General features: G+C 44.9%; 1 protein-coding gene across 1 annotated transcript in view; it reads left to right on the forward strand.

Moving 5' to 3' along the window:
- Positions 1-22,477, forward strand: part of CSMD2 (CUB and Sushi multiple domains 2) — a 236,605-nt gene that overhangs the window by 107,738 nt on the left and 106,390 nt on the right. Inside the window, exons 9-12 of the mRNA XM_058819623.1 lie at positions 841-965; positions 4,474-4,595; positions 9,914-10,017; positions 16,797-16,909. Of these exons, the coding sequence (XP_058675606.1) occupies positions 841-965; positions 4,474-4,595; positions 9,914-10,017; positions 16,797-16,909 (464 nt within the window). The remainder of the gene's footprint in view (positions 1-840; positions 966-4,473; positions 4,596-9,913; positions 10,018-16,796; positions 16,910-22,477) is intronic.

The raw sequence follows: 22,477 nt of genomic DNA on the forward strand, positions 1-22,477 counted from the left end.
ACAATTCTGAATGTGTCCTCTCTCAGAGCTGTGGGTGAAATTCCCACTGAAATGTTGCTAAAATTTGGGATTCCAGGAGCTGTTTTGCTCATGGAAAGTGTCTCTCTGTTAAATCCCAGTCTATCGAATTCTCCTCAAATCCAGCAAAGGAGAGAGGGCAGAAGAAAGGGAATCCCATAAAGTCCCTAAATTCCACGGGATGCATTCCCAGCTGCTGGTTGTGTTACCCCAGTGAACAAAGCTCAGAATCCAAACCACAGAACAAAGAGCAGAACTCTCAGCAGCAGTTGATAAAGATTTTTATTTCACTTTATGACAATTCTGAATGTGTCCTCTCTCAGAGCTGTGGGTGAAATTCCCACTGAAATGTTGCTAAAATTTGGGATTCCAGGAGCTGTTTTGCTCATGGAAAGTGTCTCTCTGTTAAATCCCAGTCTATCGAATTCTCCTCAAATCCAGCAAAGGAGAGAGGGCAGAAGAAAGGGAATCCCATAAAGTCCCTAAATTCCACGGGATGAATTCCCAGCTGCTGGTTGTGTTACCCCAGTGAACAAAGCTCAGAATCCAAACCACAGAACAAAGAGCAGAACTCTCAGCAGTTGATAAAGAATTTTATTTCACTTTATGAGAACGCTGAGCACGTCCTCTCCCAGGATGAAATTCCCACTGAAATGTCACTAAAATTTGGGATTTGGGCATCAGCACCTGGGGCAGACACAGCAGAGGGGGGGCAGAGCTGGTCCCTCCTCCCTTCCTGCTGCCTGCAGGGCCAGGGGACGGCTCTGGCCCCAAATCCTGGGGTGCAGGAGCTGGCTGATGTCCCCTGTGTCCCCTCTCCAGGCTGGGCTCCAGCATCCAGTTCTCCTGCAACGAGGGCTACGACCTGCAGGGCTCCAAGAGCATCACCTGCAAGAGAGTCAGCGACATCATCGTGGCCTGGAGCGACCACCGGCCCGTCTGTAGAGGTGAGGGCTCTGCCTGCCAGGATTTGGGGAGTTTTGGGAATTCCCAGCTCCTTCCTGTCCCTTTTTCATCACCCATCCTGCCCTTGTGTCGAATCTCACAGTGATTTGGGTCGGAGGGACATTGAGGACCATCCTGTTCTTCCACTGTCCTTCCATGCTGGCCTTGGACACTCCCAGGGATCCAGGGGGAGTTTGGCTGAATTTTGGGATTTTTAGGAATTCTAGTTCCTTCCTGTTCCTTTTCCATCATCCATCCTGCCCTGCCCTCAGGTCGAATCTCAGAGTGGTTTGGGTTGGAGGGACTTTGAGGACCATCCTGCTCCTTCCACTCTCTTAGACACTCCCAGGGATCCAGAGGGAGTCTGAGGGGCTCAGCCTGCCTGGATTTGGGGGTTTTTAGGAATTTCTAGCTCCTTCCTGTCCATTTCTCACCCGTCCTGCCCTTGGGTCAAATAATCCCAGAATGGTTTGGGTAGGACCGTCCTGCTCTTTCCACTGTCCCTCCAAGCTGGTCTTGGGCACTCCCAGGGATCCAGGGGCAGCCTGAGGGGGCTCAGCTTGGCAGGATTTTGGGATTTGTGGGAATTCTCAGCTCCTTCTTGTCCCTTTTCCATCACCCATCCTGCCCTCAGTCAAATAATCCCAGAATGGTTTGGGTAGGACCATCCTGCTCCTTCCATTGTCCCTCCAAGCTGGCCTTGGACACTCCCAGGGATTCAGGGGGAGTCTGAGGGGGCTCAGCCTGGCTGGATTTTGGGATTTTTATGAGTTCTAGTTCCTTCCTGCCCCTTTTCCATCACCCATCCTGCCCTCAGGTCAAATCTCAGAGTGGTTTGGGTTGGAGGGACCTTGAGGACCATCCTGCTCCTTCCATCATCCCTCCATGCTGGCCTTGGACATTCCCAGGAATTCAGAGGGAATCTGAGGGGCTCAGCTTGGCTGGATTTGGGGATTTGTGGGAATTCCCAGCTCCTCCCTGTCTGTTTCTCACCCATCCTGCCCTCAGGTCATCCTTTGGCCAGGTCAGAGAGTCCCAGAGGGATTTGGGTTGGGAGGAACCTTAAGGAAAACGTTGACCTTCCCCATCCCAGGCTGGCTTTGGACACTTCCAAGGATGGGGCACCCAAATTTCTCTGGGAAATCTTCCTCAGGGCCTCCTCACCCTCACTTCAAAGCTTTTTTCAGCCTCTGTTTCTGCACCTCCTTTTCCCCTCACAGACTCCTCCGTGAATGTCCCTAAATCCCTTCCTTTCCCTCTCTCCAGAACATTCTTTTAATTTGGGAATGTCAAACCTGAGCAGGATCACCCCTCTTCCTATCCCAGGTGTTTTCTCCCCTCTCCTCCTTTTCCTGTAAGAGGAAAGACAGGAATAAAACAGGAAAAGCAGAGCTGGAGGGAGATTTTTAACTGGAAATGTGAAATTTTGGGGCTGTGCTTCCCCAGGAAGCCTCATCCTGTGCCATGAGCCATCAGGGAATGGAATTTTTTTCTCATTTTTCCCATTTTGCCCTTGGCCATTTTGTTTTCATTCCCTCTCTGAAATGTCACATTGTGATATTTGTAATGCTAATAAAGAACAACTTGTAATATTTTTAATTGAATCCCTTTAAAGCTCTTTAAATCATAAATAAGGAGGGTTTTTTTCCCCAGTTCTTTTTTTCTTTAATTTCATCTGCAGATTTTTTCAGGGCTTTGGAATCTCATGTAATTCTTGAAACAAGCCTGGAATAAATGGAATCAGTGTAAGAGGATATTTGGCATAAATATGTGACACTGTAAAGGAAATTTATGGTGTCCTCCTGCAAGAGATAAGAAAGGATTTGCCAGCATTATTCTGTTTCTGTGAATCAACTTAATTTTTTTTAGCTGCTGACTTTCATATTTTGGGGGTTTTTTTTTCTATTTAACAAGTTTCAATTTTATTTCAGCTTTCTGCTGATTTTTCTCCCAGTTTGTGGCATTTTTTAAATTGGGTTTTTCTAAAATTCCAGAGTCAGTCCCACATTTTAACCCCTTGGGTTTCAATAATTTCTTAATCTCCAGTGAGAAAACTTTGGGGGAAAGTTCTCTTCCTACAGCTTGGCCAGGAGATGATTTTTTTTTTCCAAAGGGAAAAAAAAAAACAAAAAACAAAAAAACCCAAACTTTGCAGACTCCACAAATGCAAATACATCTCCAAAATTAAATCATACATTTAAATAAATAAATAAACTTCAACAATAAATTAATTTTGAGGCTCCATCACAGCAGAGGATATTTCCAGAACCAGGATGTTTTTCCCCACTTTTTTTTTGTGGAATATTTCAGCTAAATATTACATCAAAGGCATTCCACAGGCAAAATTTTCCCTGCTTAAGCACTTTTTCCAGTTTTTCCTTTACCTGAGATGTTTTGAAGATGCAGAGCTGAGTTTCCACCTTAGTTCTGAGCCCACAGAAGGAAACCAGCTGATAAATACTTAATAATGACCTAATAAATCCCGGCTGTGCAGGGTTTTGGGGGTTTGATGTGCAGGAAGAAAGGGAATGGGGTTTTTTGGGGACATCAGGAAGGAGATGTGTCATTCCTGGCCTGGATGGGGAAGGGTTTTTGTGAGGGGAAAAAAGGAAATAAATCAATGTGAGCATAGAGAGTTGGGTGTTGGTCTGAGGGGAAGTGGGAACAAGGATTGATGGAATTGGGGTTTGTTGGGATCATGGGTTGTTGGGATCATGGGTTGATGGGATTGGGGTTTATTGGGATCATATTTGGGTATGATCAGGAGTTGTTGGGATCAGGTTTGGTTGGGATCAGGGTTTGTTCGGATCCGGAATTATTGGGATCAGGTTTGGGTTGGTTCAGGAGTTGTTGGCATCAGGGTTTTATGGGTTCGGGGTTGTTGGGATCAGGGTTTGTTGGGATCATGGATTGTTGGGGAATTAGGTTTGATGGGATCAGAGGTTGTTGGGATTAGATTTGGGTGAGATCAGGGGTTGTTGGGATCTGGGTTTGATGGGATCGGGTTTGGGTGAGATCAGGGATTGATGGGATCAGGGATTGTTGGCATCAGGATTTTATGGGATCAGAAGTTGTTGGGATCACGGATTGTTGGGGATCAGGTTTGGGTGAAATCAGGGTTTGTTGGGATCAGAGGTTGATGGGATCAGAGATTGTTGGCATCAGGCATTGATGGGATCAGAGGTTTTATAGGATCAGGGTTTGATGGGATCAGGCACTATTAGGATTGGGGCTTGGTGGGATCAGTGATTGATGGGATCGGGGTTTGATGGGATCAGTGATTGATGGTGTCAAGGTCTGATGGGATCAAGGGTTGATGGCCCCACTCCTCACAGAGAAACCCCTCATTTTCACCACCCCGGTGTAAAAAAGGAGCAGTGTAGGCCGCGAAAACACCAACTTCTCCATTCTTTCCCCCTCTTCCCTTTTCCACCTCCTCCCGCCTCCATCCCAAGCTCATCCCTCCTCCTGCCCCCCAGCAGTGCTGAGTGTCCCTGTTTGTGTCCCCAGCCAGGATGTGTGACACGTACCTGCGCGGGCCCAGCGGCGTCATCACGTCCCCCAACTACCCCGTGCAGTACGACAACAATGCCTACTGCGTGTGGGTCATCACCGCCCTCAACCCCGCCAAGGTGAGCTGGGGGGCTTGGCCTGGACAGAAGGACACTCAGGGGTCACCTCGTCACCCTGCACAACCCCTGAGTGAGGAACCACTGAGGGAGATGGGTGGGCTTGGCTTGGACAGACGGACACTCAGGGGTCACCTCGTCACCCTGCACAACCCCTGAGTGAGGAACCACTGAGGGAGATGGGTGGGCTTGGCTTGGACAGACGGACACTCAGGGGTCACCTCGTCACCCTGCACAACCCCTGAGTGAGGAACCACTGAGGGAGCTGGGGGGGCATGGCCTGGACAGACGGACACTCAGGGGTCACCTCATCACCCTCCAAAGCTCCTGGAAGGTGGCTGTGCTTCTGGGCCCTCAGCTTGCGAAGGATGTTGGGAGCTCATCCAGAGAGGCTGGGAGCACAAACCCTGTGAGGAACCACTGAGGGACAAAAGGAGGCTCAGGTGTCACCTCATCACCCTCCACAACCCCTGAAAGGTGGCTCTGCTTCTGGGCCCTCAGCTTGGAAAGAATTTTGGGACTTGAGCTGATTTAGAGGGGCTGGGAGCACAGACCCTGTGAGGAACCATTGAGGGAGGTGGGGATGTTTGTCCTGCACAAAAGGACACTCAGGGGTCACCTCATCACCCTCATCACCCTCCTGAAAGGTGCCTGTGCTTCTGGACCTTCGATTTGGGAAGGATTTTGGGATTTCTGAGCCCATCCAGAGGGGCTGGAAACACAAACCCTGTGAGGAACGACTGAGGGACAAAAGGAGGCTCAGGGGTGCCCTCATCACTCTCTACAGCTCCTGAAAGGTGCCTGTGCTCCTGGGCCCTCTGTTTGGGAAGGATTTTGGAACTCTTGAGCTGATCGAGAGGGGCTGGGAACACAAACCCTGTGAGGAACCACTGAGGGAGTTGGGGGTGTTTGTCCTGGACAAAAGGAGACTCAGGGGTGCCCTCATCACCCTCCTGAAAGGTGCCTGTGCTTCTGGGCCCTCAGTTTGGGAGGAATGTTGGGATTCTTGAGCTCATCCAGAGGGGCTGGGAACACAAACCCTTTGAGGAACCACTGAGGGAGCTCAGCCTGGACAAAGGGACACTCAGGGGTCACCTCATTACCCTCCACAACCCCTGAAAGGTGGCTGTGCTTCCAGACAATTCCAGACACCTCCAAACTCATCCAGACAAATCCAGACCCCTCCAAGCACATCCAAACACATCCAGAAACATCCAGACACTTCCAAACGCATCCAGACCTCTCCAAACATATCCAGGCATTTTCAAACTCATCCAGACACTTCCAAACTCATCCAGACAATTCCAGACACCTGCAGGCCCTTCCAAACACTTCCAGACACATCCAGAAACATCCAGACACTTCCAAACGCATCCAGACCTCTCCAAACATATCCAGACATTTTCAAACTCATCCAGACAATTCCAGACACCTGCAGGCCCTTCCAAACACTTCCAGACACATCCAGAAACATCCAGACACTTCCAAACGCATCCAGACCTCTCCAAACATATCCAGACATTTTCAAACTCATCCAGACACTTCCAGACACACCCAGATGCTTCCAAATATTCCAGACACATCCAAGCACATCCAGGAACATCCAGACAAATCCAGACACCTCCAAACATATCCATGCACATCCAGATGCAGACAATTCCAGACATCTCCAAACTCATCCAGATACTTCCAAACTCATCCAAACCCCTCCAAACTCATCCAGACCCCTCCAGACACATCCAGACTCCTCCACTATCCAAGGTTGCTCCAAGCCCTCTCCACCTTGGCCCTGGACACTTCCAGGGTTCTACGTTTTCCAGCCCCTCCTCACCCTCACATTTGGGTTTTTTCAGCCCCCCAGGCTCAGTTTCTGTCCCCACACAGACTCTTCCTCATATTTCCCCAGCTGTCCTGAAATCCCTGCCCTTCCCTCCCTGCTGAAGGCTCGTTTAGTTCAGGGTTGTAATTAAAAGTGAGTGTAATTACTTGCAATCTAAGCCCCTTTGATATCTGGTGTGGGGAGGTGCCCAGCTCATCAGGGCAGGGAGGCTGTGCCAGGAATGCTGATTTTTTCCATTTTTTTCCCCTTTATCCAGCAGGATTTCAGCCCCCAAGGGCAGAGGAGTGAGGTTTGGGTCTATCTCATGCTATTTATGCAGTATTGTGAATTTATTGACATTTTTGCACTGGTTTAAATTTAAATATGAGCCCTGGCTCTCCTTGTAATGGGGTGAGACTGGAAAAAGCTGTGAGGGCACCAAACACTCAATTCCCATTGCCAGGGGAAAATGGACGGGGATTGATCATTCCCAGGCCAGGGCAGTCACACATGTACAGAAATGAGATTGAAATTGGTCAAATCCATCCATTTTCAGATTTCCCAGCAAGGAACTGCAGGTTCTGCTCTGTCATCCACAGAACTATGGAAATCTGTCAGCTGTGAGAGGAGATCCCTTTGCCTTTGAAATGATAAATAGCTTTAATTAATTCAATTAATGTCAGTTTTTGAAGGATTTTTTGAGGTGTTTGAGTGTTTCAGTGTTGTTTACAGGGAGGGAAAACCTAAAGCAGGGAAGAAAAGCAGCAAATCCTTTAGGAAGTCCACAACTCTCCCTGCTTTCCTAAATCTTAAAAAAGATTGGAATTGGTCAAATCCATTCATTTTAAGATTTCCCAGCTTGGATCAGAGATTCCACAGCCCAAGGAACTGCAGGTTCTGCTCTGTCATACACTGAAATATGGAAATTTTTGAGCTGTGAGAGGAGATCCCATTGCCTTTGCCTTTGAAATGATAAACAGCTTTAATTAATTCAATTAATGTCAGGTTTTGAGGGATTTTTCTTGGGTTTAGGTGTTTCAGTGTTGTTTACAGGGAGGGAAAACCTCTCCTGAAGCAGGGAAGAAAAAAAAAAGCAACTCCTGTGGGAAGGCCACAGCTCTCCCTGCTTTCCTAAATCTTAAAAAAGATTGGAATTGGTCAAATCCATCAATTTTAGGATTTCCCAACAAGGAACTGCAGGTTCTGCTCCATCATCCACAGAAATATGGAAATTTGTCAGCTGGAAGAGGAGATCCCATTGCCTTTGAAATGATAAATAGCTTTAATTAATTCAATTAATGTCACTTTTTGAAGGGATTCTTTTGGTTTTAGGTGTTTCATGGTGGAAACTTTAATTTCCAGGTTGGGAGAAGCTCTCCTGGAGCAGGGAGGGTTGGGAGGAAAGCACCAAATCCTTTGGGAAGGTCACCCTGCTTGTCCCTCAGGGATGATCCCAGCATTTCCTGCCTGAGGGAAGGATTGGGGATGAATTACTTCCAATAATTCCCATAAAATACTTGGAAATAATATTTTGTAATTTTTTTTTTGTAATCTTTTCATGGTCTCAGTGGTTTTTTGATCAGCTCCTGTTCCATGGAGCTTTGGAAGAAGCAGGGAGCTGAATTTAGGAATTATTTGCTAGTCTTCTGCTCTATATTTGTTTAAAAAAGAGGCTGAGACCCACTGAGCCTCAAAATCCCCTCCAAATTTACAATTTTCCCCTCAAAATTGGGAATTTTGCATCCACAGGGCTGAGGCCTCCTCATTGACAAATTGGGATTTTTTTCCTCTGCAGAGTGGGAACATCAGAACCTCTTTTGGGAATATTCAGGTTTTTTTTTAGCTGAGCCCTGGTGCTTTGGGAATTAATTCCAACCACAGTGGGGAAAAGAAATCTCTGGGGAGCTGAGAAATGCATATGATAATTGGGAAATTTGCATAAAAGTTATTTCTGGCCTTTTTTTTTTGACATAATGGATGTTGCTGGTTGAGGTTTCTCCTGGGGTTATTCCCAAAAAAAGCCACGTCCAAGCTGATGGAGGGAGAAGGGAATGATTTATCCCAAAATGAGGGGGAAATTCTGGAGCCTGAGGGGCAGGGAAATGAGGAATGAGCTTGGAAAGCTTCAGGTTACAGCTGCTGGAGTGAATTATTGAGGATTTTTCTCCTCAAAATGTGACTGAACTTCCAATCGCTTTGCAATCAGGAGTTTCATCCCATTTTCCCATTTTCCTGGCTTTGCTGTCACTTTAGCAGTTCCAGTTTTGGGGGTGCTGGTGGCTCTCTGCTCTTTAACAAATCATAAAATAATTAAATTAAATTAATTACATTTCCAACTTTCAGAGAAAAAAATTCCAAAACTCAGGAAAATGGGTAAATAAATACAATATTTTAAAAAAGCCAAACAGGAAATGGGGAAATAAATACAATATTCAACACAAAAAACAAACCAGGAAATGGGTAAATAAATACAATGGGTAAATAAATACAATATTAAAAAAAACAAACCAGGAAAATGTGTAAATAAATACAATATTTAAAAAAACAAACCAGGAAAATGGGTTAATAAACACAATATTTAAAAAAACAAACCAGGAAAATGGGTAAATAAATACAGTGGGTAAATAAACACAATATTTAAAAAAAACAAACCAGGAAAATGGGTTAATAAACACAATATTTAAAAAAACAAACCAGGAAAATGGGTAAATAAATACAGTGGGTAAATAAACACAATATTTAAAAAAAACAAACCAGAAAAATGGGTAAACAAACACAATATTAAAAAAAAAAACAAAATGGAAAATAGGTAAATAAATACAATGTTAGAAAAACTAACAGGAAAATGGGTAAATAAATACAGTATTTAAAAAACCAGGAAAATGGGTAAATAAATACAGTATTTTAAAAAAACTCAGAAAAGTGGGTAAATAAGTACAATATTTTTTTTTAAAAAAAACCAGGAAAATAGATAAATAAGTACAATATTAAAAAACCCCAAAAAACAAACAGGAAAATGGGTAAATAAATACAATATATATTAAAAAAAGGAAAATGGGTAAATAAGTACAATATAAAAAAAGAACAGGAAAATGGGTAAATAAATACAATATTCAAAAAAAGAAAAAGGAAAATAGGTAAATAAATACAATGGGTAAATAAATACAAGCTTGTAAAGCTTCAGGTTAGAACTGCACGAGCTGCTGTTCTGTTACTTCAGCAGATCCAGGTTTGGGGTGCTGGTGGCTCCCTGGCTCTTTAACAAAAATCATCAATAAATATAAATCATTAAAAAATTCAATTAAATTAATTACATTTCCAGTTTTCAGAGAAAAAAAAAAAAAAAAAAACAACAAAAAAAAACTAACAAAAAACCAAGAAAAACCACCCAACTTTTGGGGACGTTTTGGAGATTTCGATGCTCTTGGAAGCTGCTGCGGGATCCACGAGCAGGGCTTGGTGTTAATTGATGAATTAATTATGTTAATTGTGTTTGTGGCAGGTGATTAAACTCACCTTCGAGGAATTCGAGCTGGAGAGAGGCTACGACACCCTGACAGTGGGGGACGGAGGCCAGGTCGGAGACCAGAAATCCGTGCTCTATGTGTGAGTACCAGCTCCTCAATTCCCTCAGGTGGGAATGCACCTGGCCAGGTGGGGCTGAGGGTTTAGGATGCAGGGATCCAGTGGGTTTGGGGGCTGGTTGTCACTTTTGGGACAGAAAATTGGATTTCCCTCAATTGTTCCCTCTGAGCTTTATGTGTGAGTAGCAGAATGCACCTGGCCAGGTGGGGCTGAGGGTTTAGGATGCAGGGATCCAGTGGGTTTGGGGCTGGTTGTCCCTTTTTAAGGAAATCCAATTTTCTGTCCCAATTGTTCCCTCTGAGCTTTATGTGTGAGTAGCAGAATGCACCTGGCCAGGTGGGGCTGAGGCTTTAGGATGCAGGGATCCAGTGGGTTTTGGGGCTGGTTGTCACTTTGGGGACAGAAAATTGGATTTCCCTCAATTGTTCCCTCTGAGCTTTATGTGTGAGTAGCAGAATGCACCTGGCCAGGTGAGGCTGAGGGTTTAGGATGCAGAGATCCAGTGGGTTTTGGGTCTGGTTGTCACTTTGGGGACAAAAAATTGGATTTCCTTAATTGTTCCCTCTGAGCTTTATGTGTGAGTAGCAGAATGCACCTGGCCAGGTGAGGCTGAGGGTTTAGGATGCCGGGATCCAGTGGGTTTGGCGCTGTTTGTCACTTTTGGGACAGAAAATTTGATTTCCTTAAATTGTTTTCTCTGAGCTTTATGTGTGAGTAGCAGAATGCACCTGGCCAGGTGGGGCTGAGGGTTTAGGATGCAGGGATCCAGTGGGTTTTGGGTCTGGTTGTCACTTTTGGGACAGAAAATTGGATTTCCTTAAATTGTTTTCTCTGAGCTTTATGTGTGAGTAGCAGAATGCACCTGGCCAGGTGGGGCTGAGGCTTTAGGATGCAGGGATCCAGTGGGTTTGGGGCTGGTTGTCCCTTTTTAAGGAAATCCAATTTTCTGTCCCAATTGTTCCCTCTGAGCTTTATGTGTGAGTAGCAGAATGCACCTGGCCAGGTGGGGCTGAGGCTTTAGGATGCAGGGATCCAGTGGGTTTTGGGGCTGGTTGTCACTTTGGGGACAGAAAATTGGATTTCCCTCAATTGTTCCCTCTGAGCTTTATGTGTGAGTAGCAGAATGCACCTGGCCAGGTGAGGCTGAGGGTTTAGGATGCAGAGATCCAGTGGGTTTTGGGTCTGGTTGTCACTTTGGGGACAAAAAATTGGATTTCCTTAATTGTTCCCTCTGAGCTTTATGTGTGAGTAGCAGAATGCACCTGGCCAGGTGGGGCTGAGGGTTTAGGATGCCGGGATCCAGTGGGTTTGGCGCTGTTTGTCACTTTTGGGACAGAAAATTGGATTTCCTTAAATTGTTCCCTCTGAGCTTTATGTGTGAGTAGCTGAATGCACCTGGCCAGATGAGGCTGAGGCTTTAGGATGCAGGGATCCAGTGGGTTTGGGGCTGGTTGTCCCTTTTTAAGGAAATCCAATTTTCTGTCCCAATTGTTCCCTCTGAGCTTTATGTGTGAGTAGCTGAATGCACCTGGCCAGGTGGGGCTGAGGCTTTAGGATGCAGAGATCCAGTGGGTTTGGGTCTGGTTGTCACTTTGGGGACAAAAAATTGGATTTCCTTAATTGTTTTCTCTGAGCTTTATGTGTGAGTAGCAGAATGCACCTGGCCAGGTGGGGCTGAGGCTTTAGGATGCAGGGATCCAGTGGGTTTTGGGTCTGGTTGTCACTTTTGGGACAGAAAATTGGATTTCCTTAAATTGTTTTCTCTGAGCTTTATGTGTGAGTAGCAGAATGCACCTGGCCAGGTGGGGCTGAGGGTTTAGGATGCAGGGATCCAGTGGGTTTGGCGCTGTTTGTCACTTTTGGGACAGAAAATTGGATTTCCTTAAATTGTTTTCTCTGAGCTTTATGTGTGAGTAGCAGAATGCACCTGGCCAGGTGGGGCTGAGGCTTTAGGATGCAGGGATCCAGTGGGTTTGGGGCTGGTTGTCCCTTTTTAAGGAAATCCAATTTTCTGTCCCAATTGTTCCCTCTGAGCTTTATGTGTGAGTAGCAGAATGCACCTGGCCAGGTGGAGCTGAGGCTTTAGGATGCAGGGATCCAGTGGGTTTGGGTCTGGTTGTCACTTTGGGGACAAAAAATTGGATTTCCTTAATTGTTCCCTCTGAGCTTTATGTGTGAGTAGCAGAATGCACCTGGCCAGGTGGGGCTGAGGGTTTAGGATGCAGGGATCCAGTGGGTTTTGGGGCTGGTTGTCACTTTGGGGACAGAAAATTGTCCCATCTGTGCTTTATGTGTGAGTACCAATTCCCCAGTTCCCTCCTGCAGGAATGCACCTGGTCAGGAGAGGTTGTGGACTTGGCAGGCAGGGATCTGGTGGTTTTAGGGCTTTTTTTTTTTAGTGGTTTTCTGTCACTTTGGGGACAGAAAATTGTCCCATCTGTGCTATATGTGTGAGTTCCAATACCCCAGTTTTCTTCTGAGGGAATGTACCTGGCCAGGTGCAGCTGAGGGCTTGGCACACAGGGATCCAGTGGTTTTAGGGCTTTTTTTAGTGGTTTTTTTTTTTTGTCACTTTGGGGACAGAAAATTTTCTTTTCTGTGCTTTACGTGTGAAAACCAATTCCCCAATTTTTGCCTGTGGGAATGCACCTGGCCAGATGAGGTTGTGGGCTTGGGATGCAGGGATCCAGTTTTAGGAGTTTTTTAAAGTGGTTTTCTGTCACTTTGGGGACAGAAAATTGTCCCCTCTGTGCTTTATATGTGATTACCAGTTCCCCAATTCTGTCCTGCAGGAATGCACCTGGCCAGGTGGTGCTGATGCAAATTTGGAATATCTGTGGCTGAGCAAGGGGCAGTGCCTGGAATTTTTTCCCATGAAATTTTCAGTAAATTCCTCCTGCTAATCCTTCCAGGGATATATATTTTTTTTTAATAATCTGGGAGGATTAATTGAAAAGTAATGAAATGGAAGAGAGCTGTGAAGACTACAGTGCTAATTAACGTGCTTGAAAACCCATGGATCACTTTTTCCAGAGTTTTCTGCCCACTCTTAGCTGGATTATTCAGGAATAATACCTGGATACAAAGTGAGGTTTCTTTGGGAGAATCAAAATGCAGCAACTCCTGTCAAAGGCAATAATTCCAATTTTTTTCCTTGGCTGTTGAGGAGCTCAGCCCTGCTGCCTTCCCAGTCAAGGAATGCACTTGAGGGGAGATGCAGAGCAGCAAATTCCACCCCAAACTGAGCTGGGAAGGATTCTTTTCCAGGCTCATTCCCAAATGAAAATGGGAGCAGAGCAGTTTTTCAGGCTGTAGGAATTTAATTTTCTGAATTAACAAGCACCCAAATCAATCCTCCACCCCAGCTTGTTAAAAGTGGGGTGGCAAAGGATACAGAAAGCTTTGAAGCTCCTTTTCCTGGTGGTTTTTTTTTCCTCTTGGAGTTTTCCTCATTCCTGCCTGGCTGCTGCTTCAGTAAATAAACTGAGAATCAACAATAACACTCCTGAACATCTCTGGGATGCAAAGCAGGCACTAAAACAAGATCACGTCTTCATTTAACAGCACCCTGAGATCAATAAAATCCTGCTGCAGGTCAGGGAAATCGGGGCAGAGCTTGGCTGGGATTGTGATTGCAGGAAAAACAAAACAAAAACCACTCCAGGTTCGAGAGGCTGGGCATGGTGTCCCTGTCCCTGGGGCCTGTGAGGGACAGGGACAGGGCCTGGATGGGCAGGACAGGTTCTGTGATGCCCAGGGTGGCCCCATTTCCCTGAGATCCCTGCCCTGGAGAGGAGCTGGCACTTGGCAGGGAGCAGAGTTAATGTCACCCGCACTGGGAGGTGACACAGAATCCTGGGATGGTTTGGGGTAGAAGGACCTTAAAGCTCATCCAGCCATGACAGGGACACTTTCCACTGTCCCAGGGTGCTCCAAGCCTGTCCAGCCTGGCCTTGGGCACTGCCAGGGATCCAGGGGCAGCCACAGCTGCTCTGGGCACCCTGTGCCAGGGCCTGCCCACCCTCACAGCCAGGAATTCCTCCCCCAAATCCTACAAAATTCTCCCTTTTTCCAGTTAGAAGCCATTCCCCTTTTCCTGGCACTGTAGTTCTGGTGCTGAGTCCCTCTCCAGCTCTCCTGGCACGAGCTGTGAGGGCTCCACTCAACCTTTCCTTCTCCAGGCTGAACATTCCCAGCCTGGATCCTGTCCCTTTATCAGCCTCACATCTCTCCTCTGGCAGGAGCAATTTCCCCCCAAAATCTCACCCAATTCTCCCCTTTTGAATTCATTCCCCCTTGTCCTGGCACTGCAGTTCCTGGTTGCTGTGAGGGCTCCACTGATCTTTCCTTCTCCAGGCTGAACATTCCCAACTCTCCCAACCTGGATCACATCTCTCCTCTGGCAGGAGCAATTTCTTCCCAAAATCCCACCCAATTCTCCCCTTTTCCCGTTTGAATTAATTCCCCCTTTTCCTGGCACTGCAGTTCTGGTGCTGAGTCCCTCTCCAGCTCTCCTGACAGCTGCTCTGAGGGCTCCACTGAACATTCCCTAATCCAGGCTGAGCATTCCCAACTTTCCCAACCTGGATCACATCCCTCCTCTGGCAGGAGCAATTTCTCCCCAAAATCCCACCCAATTCTCCAATTTTCCACTTCGAGTTCATTCCCCCTTGTCCTGGCGCTGCAGTTCTGGTGCTGAGTCCCTCTCCAGCTCTCCTGACAGGAGCTCTGTCTCACTCTTCCCTTCTCCAGGCTGAACATTCCCAACATTCCGAGCCTGGCTCCTGTCCCTTTATCAGCCTCACATCACTCTGCTCCAGCAATTCCCTGTCCCCTTCTGCTGAGTTTACTTTTATCCAGGAGCCTTTCAAGTGCTGCTGTTGTAGCTGGGACCAGACCCAACCCAGAGCTGAACACATCAATTGGGATTTATTTAAACCCTGCAGAAAAGATAAAAAAATAAAACCCTCTCACCCCTCTCCACTTGCTGTTAATTTCTGAATTTCTCGCAGATAATACCTGAGCAGAAACAGGATAATCACAACATTAAACACAGGCAACACAAGAGCCCTGCTCCTGGAATAATCATCCCACCCACACAAACGCTGCTCCTGGGAAGGGAGGCAGGAGCTGAGCTCCATCTGCCTGTGCCAAAGATGCTCCTGTGGGTGGGGGATAAAGCTCTGAAGCTGTGCTGAGGTGATTAATCCCAGAGGCTGAATGAGCCTCGTTAATAGGGGAAGATCAGTGACATTTCCCTCAATTTCAGCCCTCCTGGGAGGATGCTGAGGGGAAGGCAGAGCCCTGATCCTGCTGGGATTAGTGGCACTTCTCAGGGGCTCAGGGGTGTTCAGCACGTTTGGATTCTCAAAGGCTCACAGGGTTTTCAGCCCATTTGGGGCTCCTGCTGGTGACGAGGTCTCTGCTGTTGAGATGACCCCAAGGTGTTAGAAAGTCTCTTTTTCCCAGCCCTGAGACCCAAGAAGAAGTCAGGATTCCTTGGTTCTCCTTCTCAAGGTTGTTTATTTTTCCTTATCTGTCTGGCAGGTCAGGTTGTGGCACACTGACCACCCTTGGGGTGGTGTTAACTTTTTATACTAAGAACTACATGTACTTTATTTACAATATTTTTCCAATACCTATCACCTATGTTAGACAGTGAGCTTCTACCTTAAACCAATCTAAAAGTGCCACCATCACAGCAGAAGATTGAGGCCAAGAAGAAGAAGGACAGATCACACCCAGATTCCTCCATCTTGCCTCTTGAACCCCCATTCTAAAAACTGCAAAATTCTACTTTTTCACCTGGTGATAAATTTGCTATCATTCTACTCAAACTCTTGTGGCTTTTAAATCTTCACACAAAGTTGGTAATTGTTTCCATGGGTTAAAATCAAAGGCACTGTGGGTTTTGATTCCGTGCCAAGGTCTCTGAGCCCCCTTCCAGGGTCTGGAATATCCCAGGGCAGCCAGAGGAATGTTCTGGATTCTGGCACTCTGGGTGCTTTTTTCCTTTCCTAGAAACTTCTCTCAGGGCAGCAATGGAGCAGGGAATGGATGGAAAGTCATTTTCTGTGCTCCTGCAAACTGCTGCGAGGGCAGTTCAGGGGATTCAGTCACTCAGGGCTCACTTTGGCTCCTGGGAATTTGATTTCTTTGCTGATGTTTTGCCTCAGCGAGCAGGGAAACGATTCCTTTGGCTGCTGGGTGATCTGATCCAACAACAGCAGGGAATTGTAATTATTGCACTGAGGGTGGTGGGGCAAGACTGAACATGGAAGGATTTTCACCAGGCTCCAAAATCTCCCAGGTTTTTGGGGTGATTCTTAATTAGTTTGGCATTTCCTTCTCCTGCAGAGTCCTTTATTTGAGGGTGATGAATCTGAGGCCACTTTGAGGCTGTTTTTATTCTATTATTATGTATTCTATTATATTTTTATAATCGCACAATATTTATATATTATTCATAGTTATATAATATTTTATATTATGGTTTTATATTATATCTTTATTATATTATCATATTATTATCTATTATATCATTATGGTTTAATTTATATTATTATATAAATTTAATTATTATATTCTATTGTATTATATTATATTGTATTGTATTGTATTCTATTGTATTATATTATATTCTATTGTATTATATTCTTTAATATAATATATAATTTAATAACAGTATAATTTACCAATATATAATTAATATAAACATAAAATCTTTTAAATCATTATTATTTCAACTAATTTTTATATATTACATTATATTAATTTATTTTTCTTACTTCTTTTTGCAGCCTGACAGGCACCACAGTCCCTGACCTCATTGTCAGCACCCAGCACCAGATGTGGCTCCTGTTCCAGACCGACAGTGTCAGCAACCTGCTGGGCTTCAAAGCCACCTACGAAGGTAACCCAGGCTCCTCCCTCCCAATTCCCCTTTTCCCAAATTATCAGGGATCAGCTGAGTGCAGGGATTGGGGAGAAAAGGGAGCCCCTGTAAATAAATCAAAAATCAATGTAGATATTGGGGAGAAAAGGGAGCTCCTCTAAATAAATCAAAAATCAATGTAGATATTGGGGAGAAAAGGGAGCTCCTCTAAATAAATCAAAAATCAATGTAGATATTGGGGAGAAAAGGGAGCTCCTCTAAATAAATCAAAAATGAATGTAGATATTGGGGAGAAAAGGGAGCTCCTCTAAATAAATCAAAAATCAATGTAGATATTGGGGAGAAAAGGGAGCTCCTCTAAATAAAACAAAAATCAGTGCAGGGATTGGGGAGAAAAGGGAGCTCCTCTAAATAAATCAAAATCAGTGCAGGGATTGGGAAGAAAAGGGAGCCCCTCTAAATAAATCAAAAATCAATGTAGATATTGGGGAGAAAAGGGAGCTCCTCTAAATAAATCAAAAATCAATGTAGATATTGGGGAGAAAAGGGAGCTCCTCTAAATAAAACAAAAATCAGTGCAGGGATTGGGGAGAAAAGGGAGCTCCTCTAAATAAATCAAAAATGAATGTAGATATTGGGGAGAAAAGGGAGCTCCTCTAAATAAATCAAAAATCAGTGCAGATACTGGGGAGAAAAGGGAGCTCCTCTAAATAAATCAAAAATCAATGTAGATATTGGGGAGAAAAGGGAGCTCCTCTAAATAAATCAAAAATCAGTGCAGATATTGGGGAGAAAAGGGAGCTCCTCTAAATAAATCAAAGTTGGTTGCAGGGACTGGGGAGAAAAGGGAGCTCCTCTAAATAAATCAAAACGAGTGCAGGGATTGGGGAGTAAAGGGAGCTTCTCTAAATAAATCAAAACTCTGCAAGTTTGGTTTTATTTTTTTTTCCTTTAGAGTTTCCTTTCCCATCCAAGCTGGCTGGGTGGGGGCTGCCCCGTTGCCATTTCAGGTGTTTTATTGGGAAAAAAATGGGAATTTCAGCTGATAGAAACAGATTGTGCCTGTGGGAGGGGATGGGATGGGGAATCTCTGGTTCCAGCAGATCTCTGGTGTCAACTGGGCTCTTTCAGGTGAAATCAAAGTTAATAAAAGTTAATATTGGGATTTTAAAAAAAAAAATCTTCCCAGAATGCAGCAAAATGTGAGTGATCAAGTCTGGCCTAAGCTGTTTGCTGTTGTCACGGGTGTTGGGATGTTCTGACCCCATGGAGAGGTGGAACAGGAGGGGCTTTCGAAGCTCCTTCCAACCCAAACCAGTCTGGGATTCCCTGAAGGAGATAAAAAAGGATCTAAAGAGGAAACACAGCAAGGAGGGGGTGAATTAAAAGGAAAAATCCCTTCCTGCTCCTCCCTGCCACTCAAAAATATCAGAGCAGAGCAGGTGCAGCGCTGGGCCTGGCTTTGCTAGGACCAGGAAAATTATTGTAAATAAACCCTCTCCTGAGCTTTAGGCCAGGCTTAAACACCAGGAACAGGACCTTGGCAAAAAGAGCTCAAAGCCCTTCTGTGGCTCCTGCTTTGTGGCAAACTCAAGCCATTAAATTTCATTTAATTTAAATTAAATTTAATTTAATGGGAGAGCAGAGCAACAGGGATGGAAACCCCTTGGCCTCCTGAGAGATCCCAACACCAACAAAACAGTGGGGCAGGAGATGCAGAACCTAAAATAATATAAATCCAGGGCTGGATTCCCACCTGGATAATTGGCAAAAGAGCTGCAGGAAGCAGCAGCTCATCCCAGCAAAGTTTGAAAAAAGAAAAATAAAATCCTTATTCCTTCTGCTGAAGAACTGGAGTTTATTCCAAGCAAGAGCATAAAGGTAAATCAATTGTATCAATTCCTGTGGTAAGATGAAAAAGTTTGATGAAAAGCACAAAGGGCAAGGGAGGAAATCTCCAGCTCCAGCCCCTGCAGAGCTCCTAAGCCTCTTTAGCACCGTGGGGCTGAATTCCAGCTCTCCACAGCCAAAGCCTTGCTCAGCACTCCCCTGACAATAAACAGCTTTTAATCATCCCCTGCCTGCAGCAGGGGGCTCAGACCTGACTCAGCTCCTTCCCAATTCCAGCAGAAATCCAAATTAAATTACTGTGGGAGCGCCCATAAATCTGGTTTTAATTTGAAATTCTGGCTTTCTATTAAAACAATGTGACAGTGAATTACAATTTGGCTTTGTTCTGCTTTTTGGTGGGGTTTTTTGTGATGTTTCTGTTCTTACCACAGGAATTTATAAAATTCATTTACATTTATGCTGTTGCTTGGCATAAACTCAGGTTCATCAGTAGAAGAAATGAAGGTTGAATGGGCTGGGAATTCTGCAGGAATATCCTGATGGATGTTGAAGGCACTAGCTCCAGGGCAAGGAGTTTTCCCAACAAATCACCCAATTTCATTCATTCTTGGAGGCAAAAACTAAAAGGCAACAGAAACACCCTCCTCTAAATTCCTACCTGACGGCATAAGCTTTAATTAATGAAGCCAAGGTCATTTAAGTACAAAATCCTGAGTGTGAGGTAAAATCCTTTGGGCTGTAATGAGATAAAAATGGGATCATTTTCATTCATTCTTGGAGGCAAAAACTAAAGTGCAACAAAAACACCCTGGTCTTGATTCCTCCATATTCTTACCTGACACCATTAGCTTTAATTAATTAATTAAGCCAAGGTCATTTAAGTACAAAATCCTGAGTGTGAGGTAAAATCCTTTGGGCTGGAATGAGATAAAAATGGGATCATTTTCATTCATTCTTGGAGGCAGAAACTAAAAGGCAACAGAAACACCCTCCTCCTTAAATTCCTACCTGACACCATAAGCATTAATTAATTAAGCAAGTTCATTTAAGTACAAAACTTGTGAGGTAAAATATTTTCCTGGGTGTTTCCTGACTGGGGATGAGATTTGTGGGGTTTCCACAGTCTCAAAAATCCTTCACCTTGTGGCTACCCCTTCCAGAAACCTGAGTTTGACTTGCTGGCAGCTCCAAAAATCCTCATTTTCCCTCAGAAAAAAAATCCTCATTTTCCCTCAGAAAAAAAAATCCTCATTTTCCCCTCAGAAAAAAAAATCCTCATTTTCCCCTCAGAAAAATCTTCCTTTTCCCCTCAGAAAAATCGTCATTTTCCCTCAGAAAAAATCCTCATTTTCCCTCAGAAAAAAAATCCTCATTTTCCCTCAGAAAAAAAATCCTCATTTTCCCCTCAGAAAAATCCTCATTTTCCCCTCAGAAAAATCCTAATTTTCCCCCCTTTCCTCCTTCAAGAGCAGGAATTCCCAGGGATGAGCAGCCTGGATTTGGGGCGGTGTGAGGGAGTTTTTTTTCTCATTCCTCACCCAATTTCCCACCCACCACCCTCAGCCAAACATCACAAAGAGCTCTGCAAAATTCCTGCTGCTACATTTTTCCCTCAGAAAATGCAGTTTTGTCAAAAAAATTTCCCCTTGTATGAATAATATTTGATGGAGAAAGCTGTGAAAGATTCATGTCAACTTGTTTCCCTTCAATAATGTCAAAACACTTGGTTTGGATGTTCTTGTTTAGTTTTGACTTTTATTATTCTAATGTGGAAGTGATTTTACTTTAAACATTCATCAGGAGGAATGTTTCAATCTTAGTGAAGTAACATGTTTTGATATTTTTGAATCACTCCTTTTTCTTTTTTATTTTTTTAATGGAACTTCTGCCCTGCTCAATATTTCATGGATTTTACTCCCTCACACAAAGAAATGCAGGAACCAGGGGATTTTTCTCAGGTCAAAAAATGGAATTTCCGAATAAATTCAATTTCCTGACCTCTGTGAGGTGATGAAACCTTCAAGCTGTGTTTGCCTGCTGCTGACAAGGAGAGGGTGGGAATTGGGAGCTCTAATTCCTCATTTTCCTCCCATTTTTAACCCACCTATTTGAGTTGGGGTCGTGCAGAGTGACAGGAAAGGGTGAGGAGGGAGGAGACCCTGCAGCGATGTCTTGATTCTCTCTCATCCAAGGGTCAAAATGCTGATTTTACCTCACTTGGCTGCGTTTTTTTTGAGCTCCTGATGCCCTCAGCACATCCTGATTTTACTGACGCTGCACATTCCCAGCTCCCTTTGGAATTCCAGCTCTGGAAATTCTGCTTTTCCCCAAGCTGGAGCTGCTTGGTGCAGAATTCCTGTGATTCCCATCCCTGCAGGGCCACCAGCCCAAGCTGAGGGAAACATTTGGGGCTGGCTCTGGGGTTTTGGCATCTCTGACCCTTCTGGGGAAGCTCCTTCAGGAGGATGGGGCTGCCACGGCTCAGGCAAGAATTTTTTTGTGTCCATTTGTGGAGTTTTGGGGCTGCCACAATGGGAGTTTTTGTGTCCATGTGTGGAGTTCTGGGGCTGCCAGAATGGGAATTTTTTGTGTCCATTTGTGGAGGAGTTTTGGGGCTGTCACAATGGGAATTTTTTGTGTCCACGTGTGGAATTTTGGGGCTGCCAGGATGGGGTCAGGCATAAATTTTTTGTGTTGGTGTGTGGAGTTTTGGGGCTGCCAAAATTAGGAATTTTTTGTGTCCATGTATAGAAGTTTTGGGGCTGCCAGGATGGAAATTTTTACGTCCATTTGGGGCTGCCATCATGGGAATTTTTATGTCCATTTTTGGAGTTTTGGGGCTGCCATCATGGGAATTTTTTGTGTCCATGTGTAGAAGTTTTGGGGCTGCCAAGATGGCAATTTTTAATATCCATTTGTGCAGGCATTTCGGGGCTGCCGGGATGGGAATTTTTTATGTCCATGTGTGGAATTTTAGGGCTGCAATGATGGGGTCAGGCGGGAATTTTTTGTGTCCATGTGTGGAATTTTGGGGCTGCCAAAATGGGAATTTTTATTTCCACTTGTGGAGTTTTAGGGCTGCCATCCCTGGCACTTGCTCACTGCATTTCCAGGTTCCAGGGTGTGGAAGGGAAGGGATGACAGCCAAGGGTGGTCTGAGTGGCAGCAGGGAGCATCCCCAGCCCCCAGGTCCCCGTCAGACACGCTGATAAATGTTCCACATCCACTCCCTCCCATCCCAGCTCGTTGCTATTCCTTGAGTTTTCCAGCTGAATTTTCATTTCATGCTAAGCACTGTTGGCCTTGTGCATTTTTCAGGGAAGGAATGAACAGTTCAGTGCAGCTTTAACACCCAAAATTTTCATTTTCCATCCCTAATGTGCAAGTGCAGCTCCTAAACAGTTGGATTTGGAAAGTGTGCAGGAAGATCTGTAAATCCTGGCAAAGTGCTTTCACTGAGAGGCAAAAAAACCTCAGCCTGTTTCATGAAAACTTTTAATATTAATTTATGTTAAATTATTTTGGGGATGCTTCATTAGCTAGCAGTGAGTTTTCAGCTCGAGATGCAGCAGAAGCTCCGTGACTTCTGCTCAAAATACACCTGGATGTGGAGTTGCCTGGAGCCAGAATAATAATGAGGGTGCTTGTTGTTATTCCAGCCAAATTGGGATATTAGAGGGAGTCATGCAAATCTCGGCTCCCGTGGTTTGCCTCTGTAAAGGAAGTGTCAGAAAA

The sequence above is a fragment of the Ammospiza caudacuta genome, chromosome 25 (assembly GCF_027887145.1).
Source record: "Ammospiza caudacuta isolate bAmmCau1 chromosome 25, bAmmCau1.pri, whole genome shotgun sequence".
NCBI lineage: Eukaryota > Metazoa > Chordata > Aves > Passeriformes > Passerellidae > Ammospiza > Ammospiza caudacuta.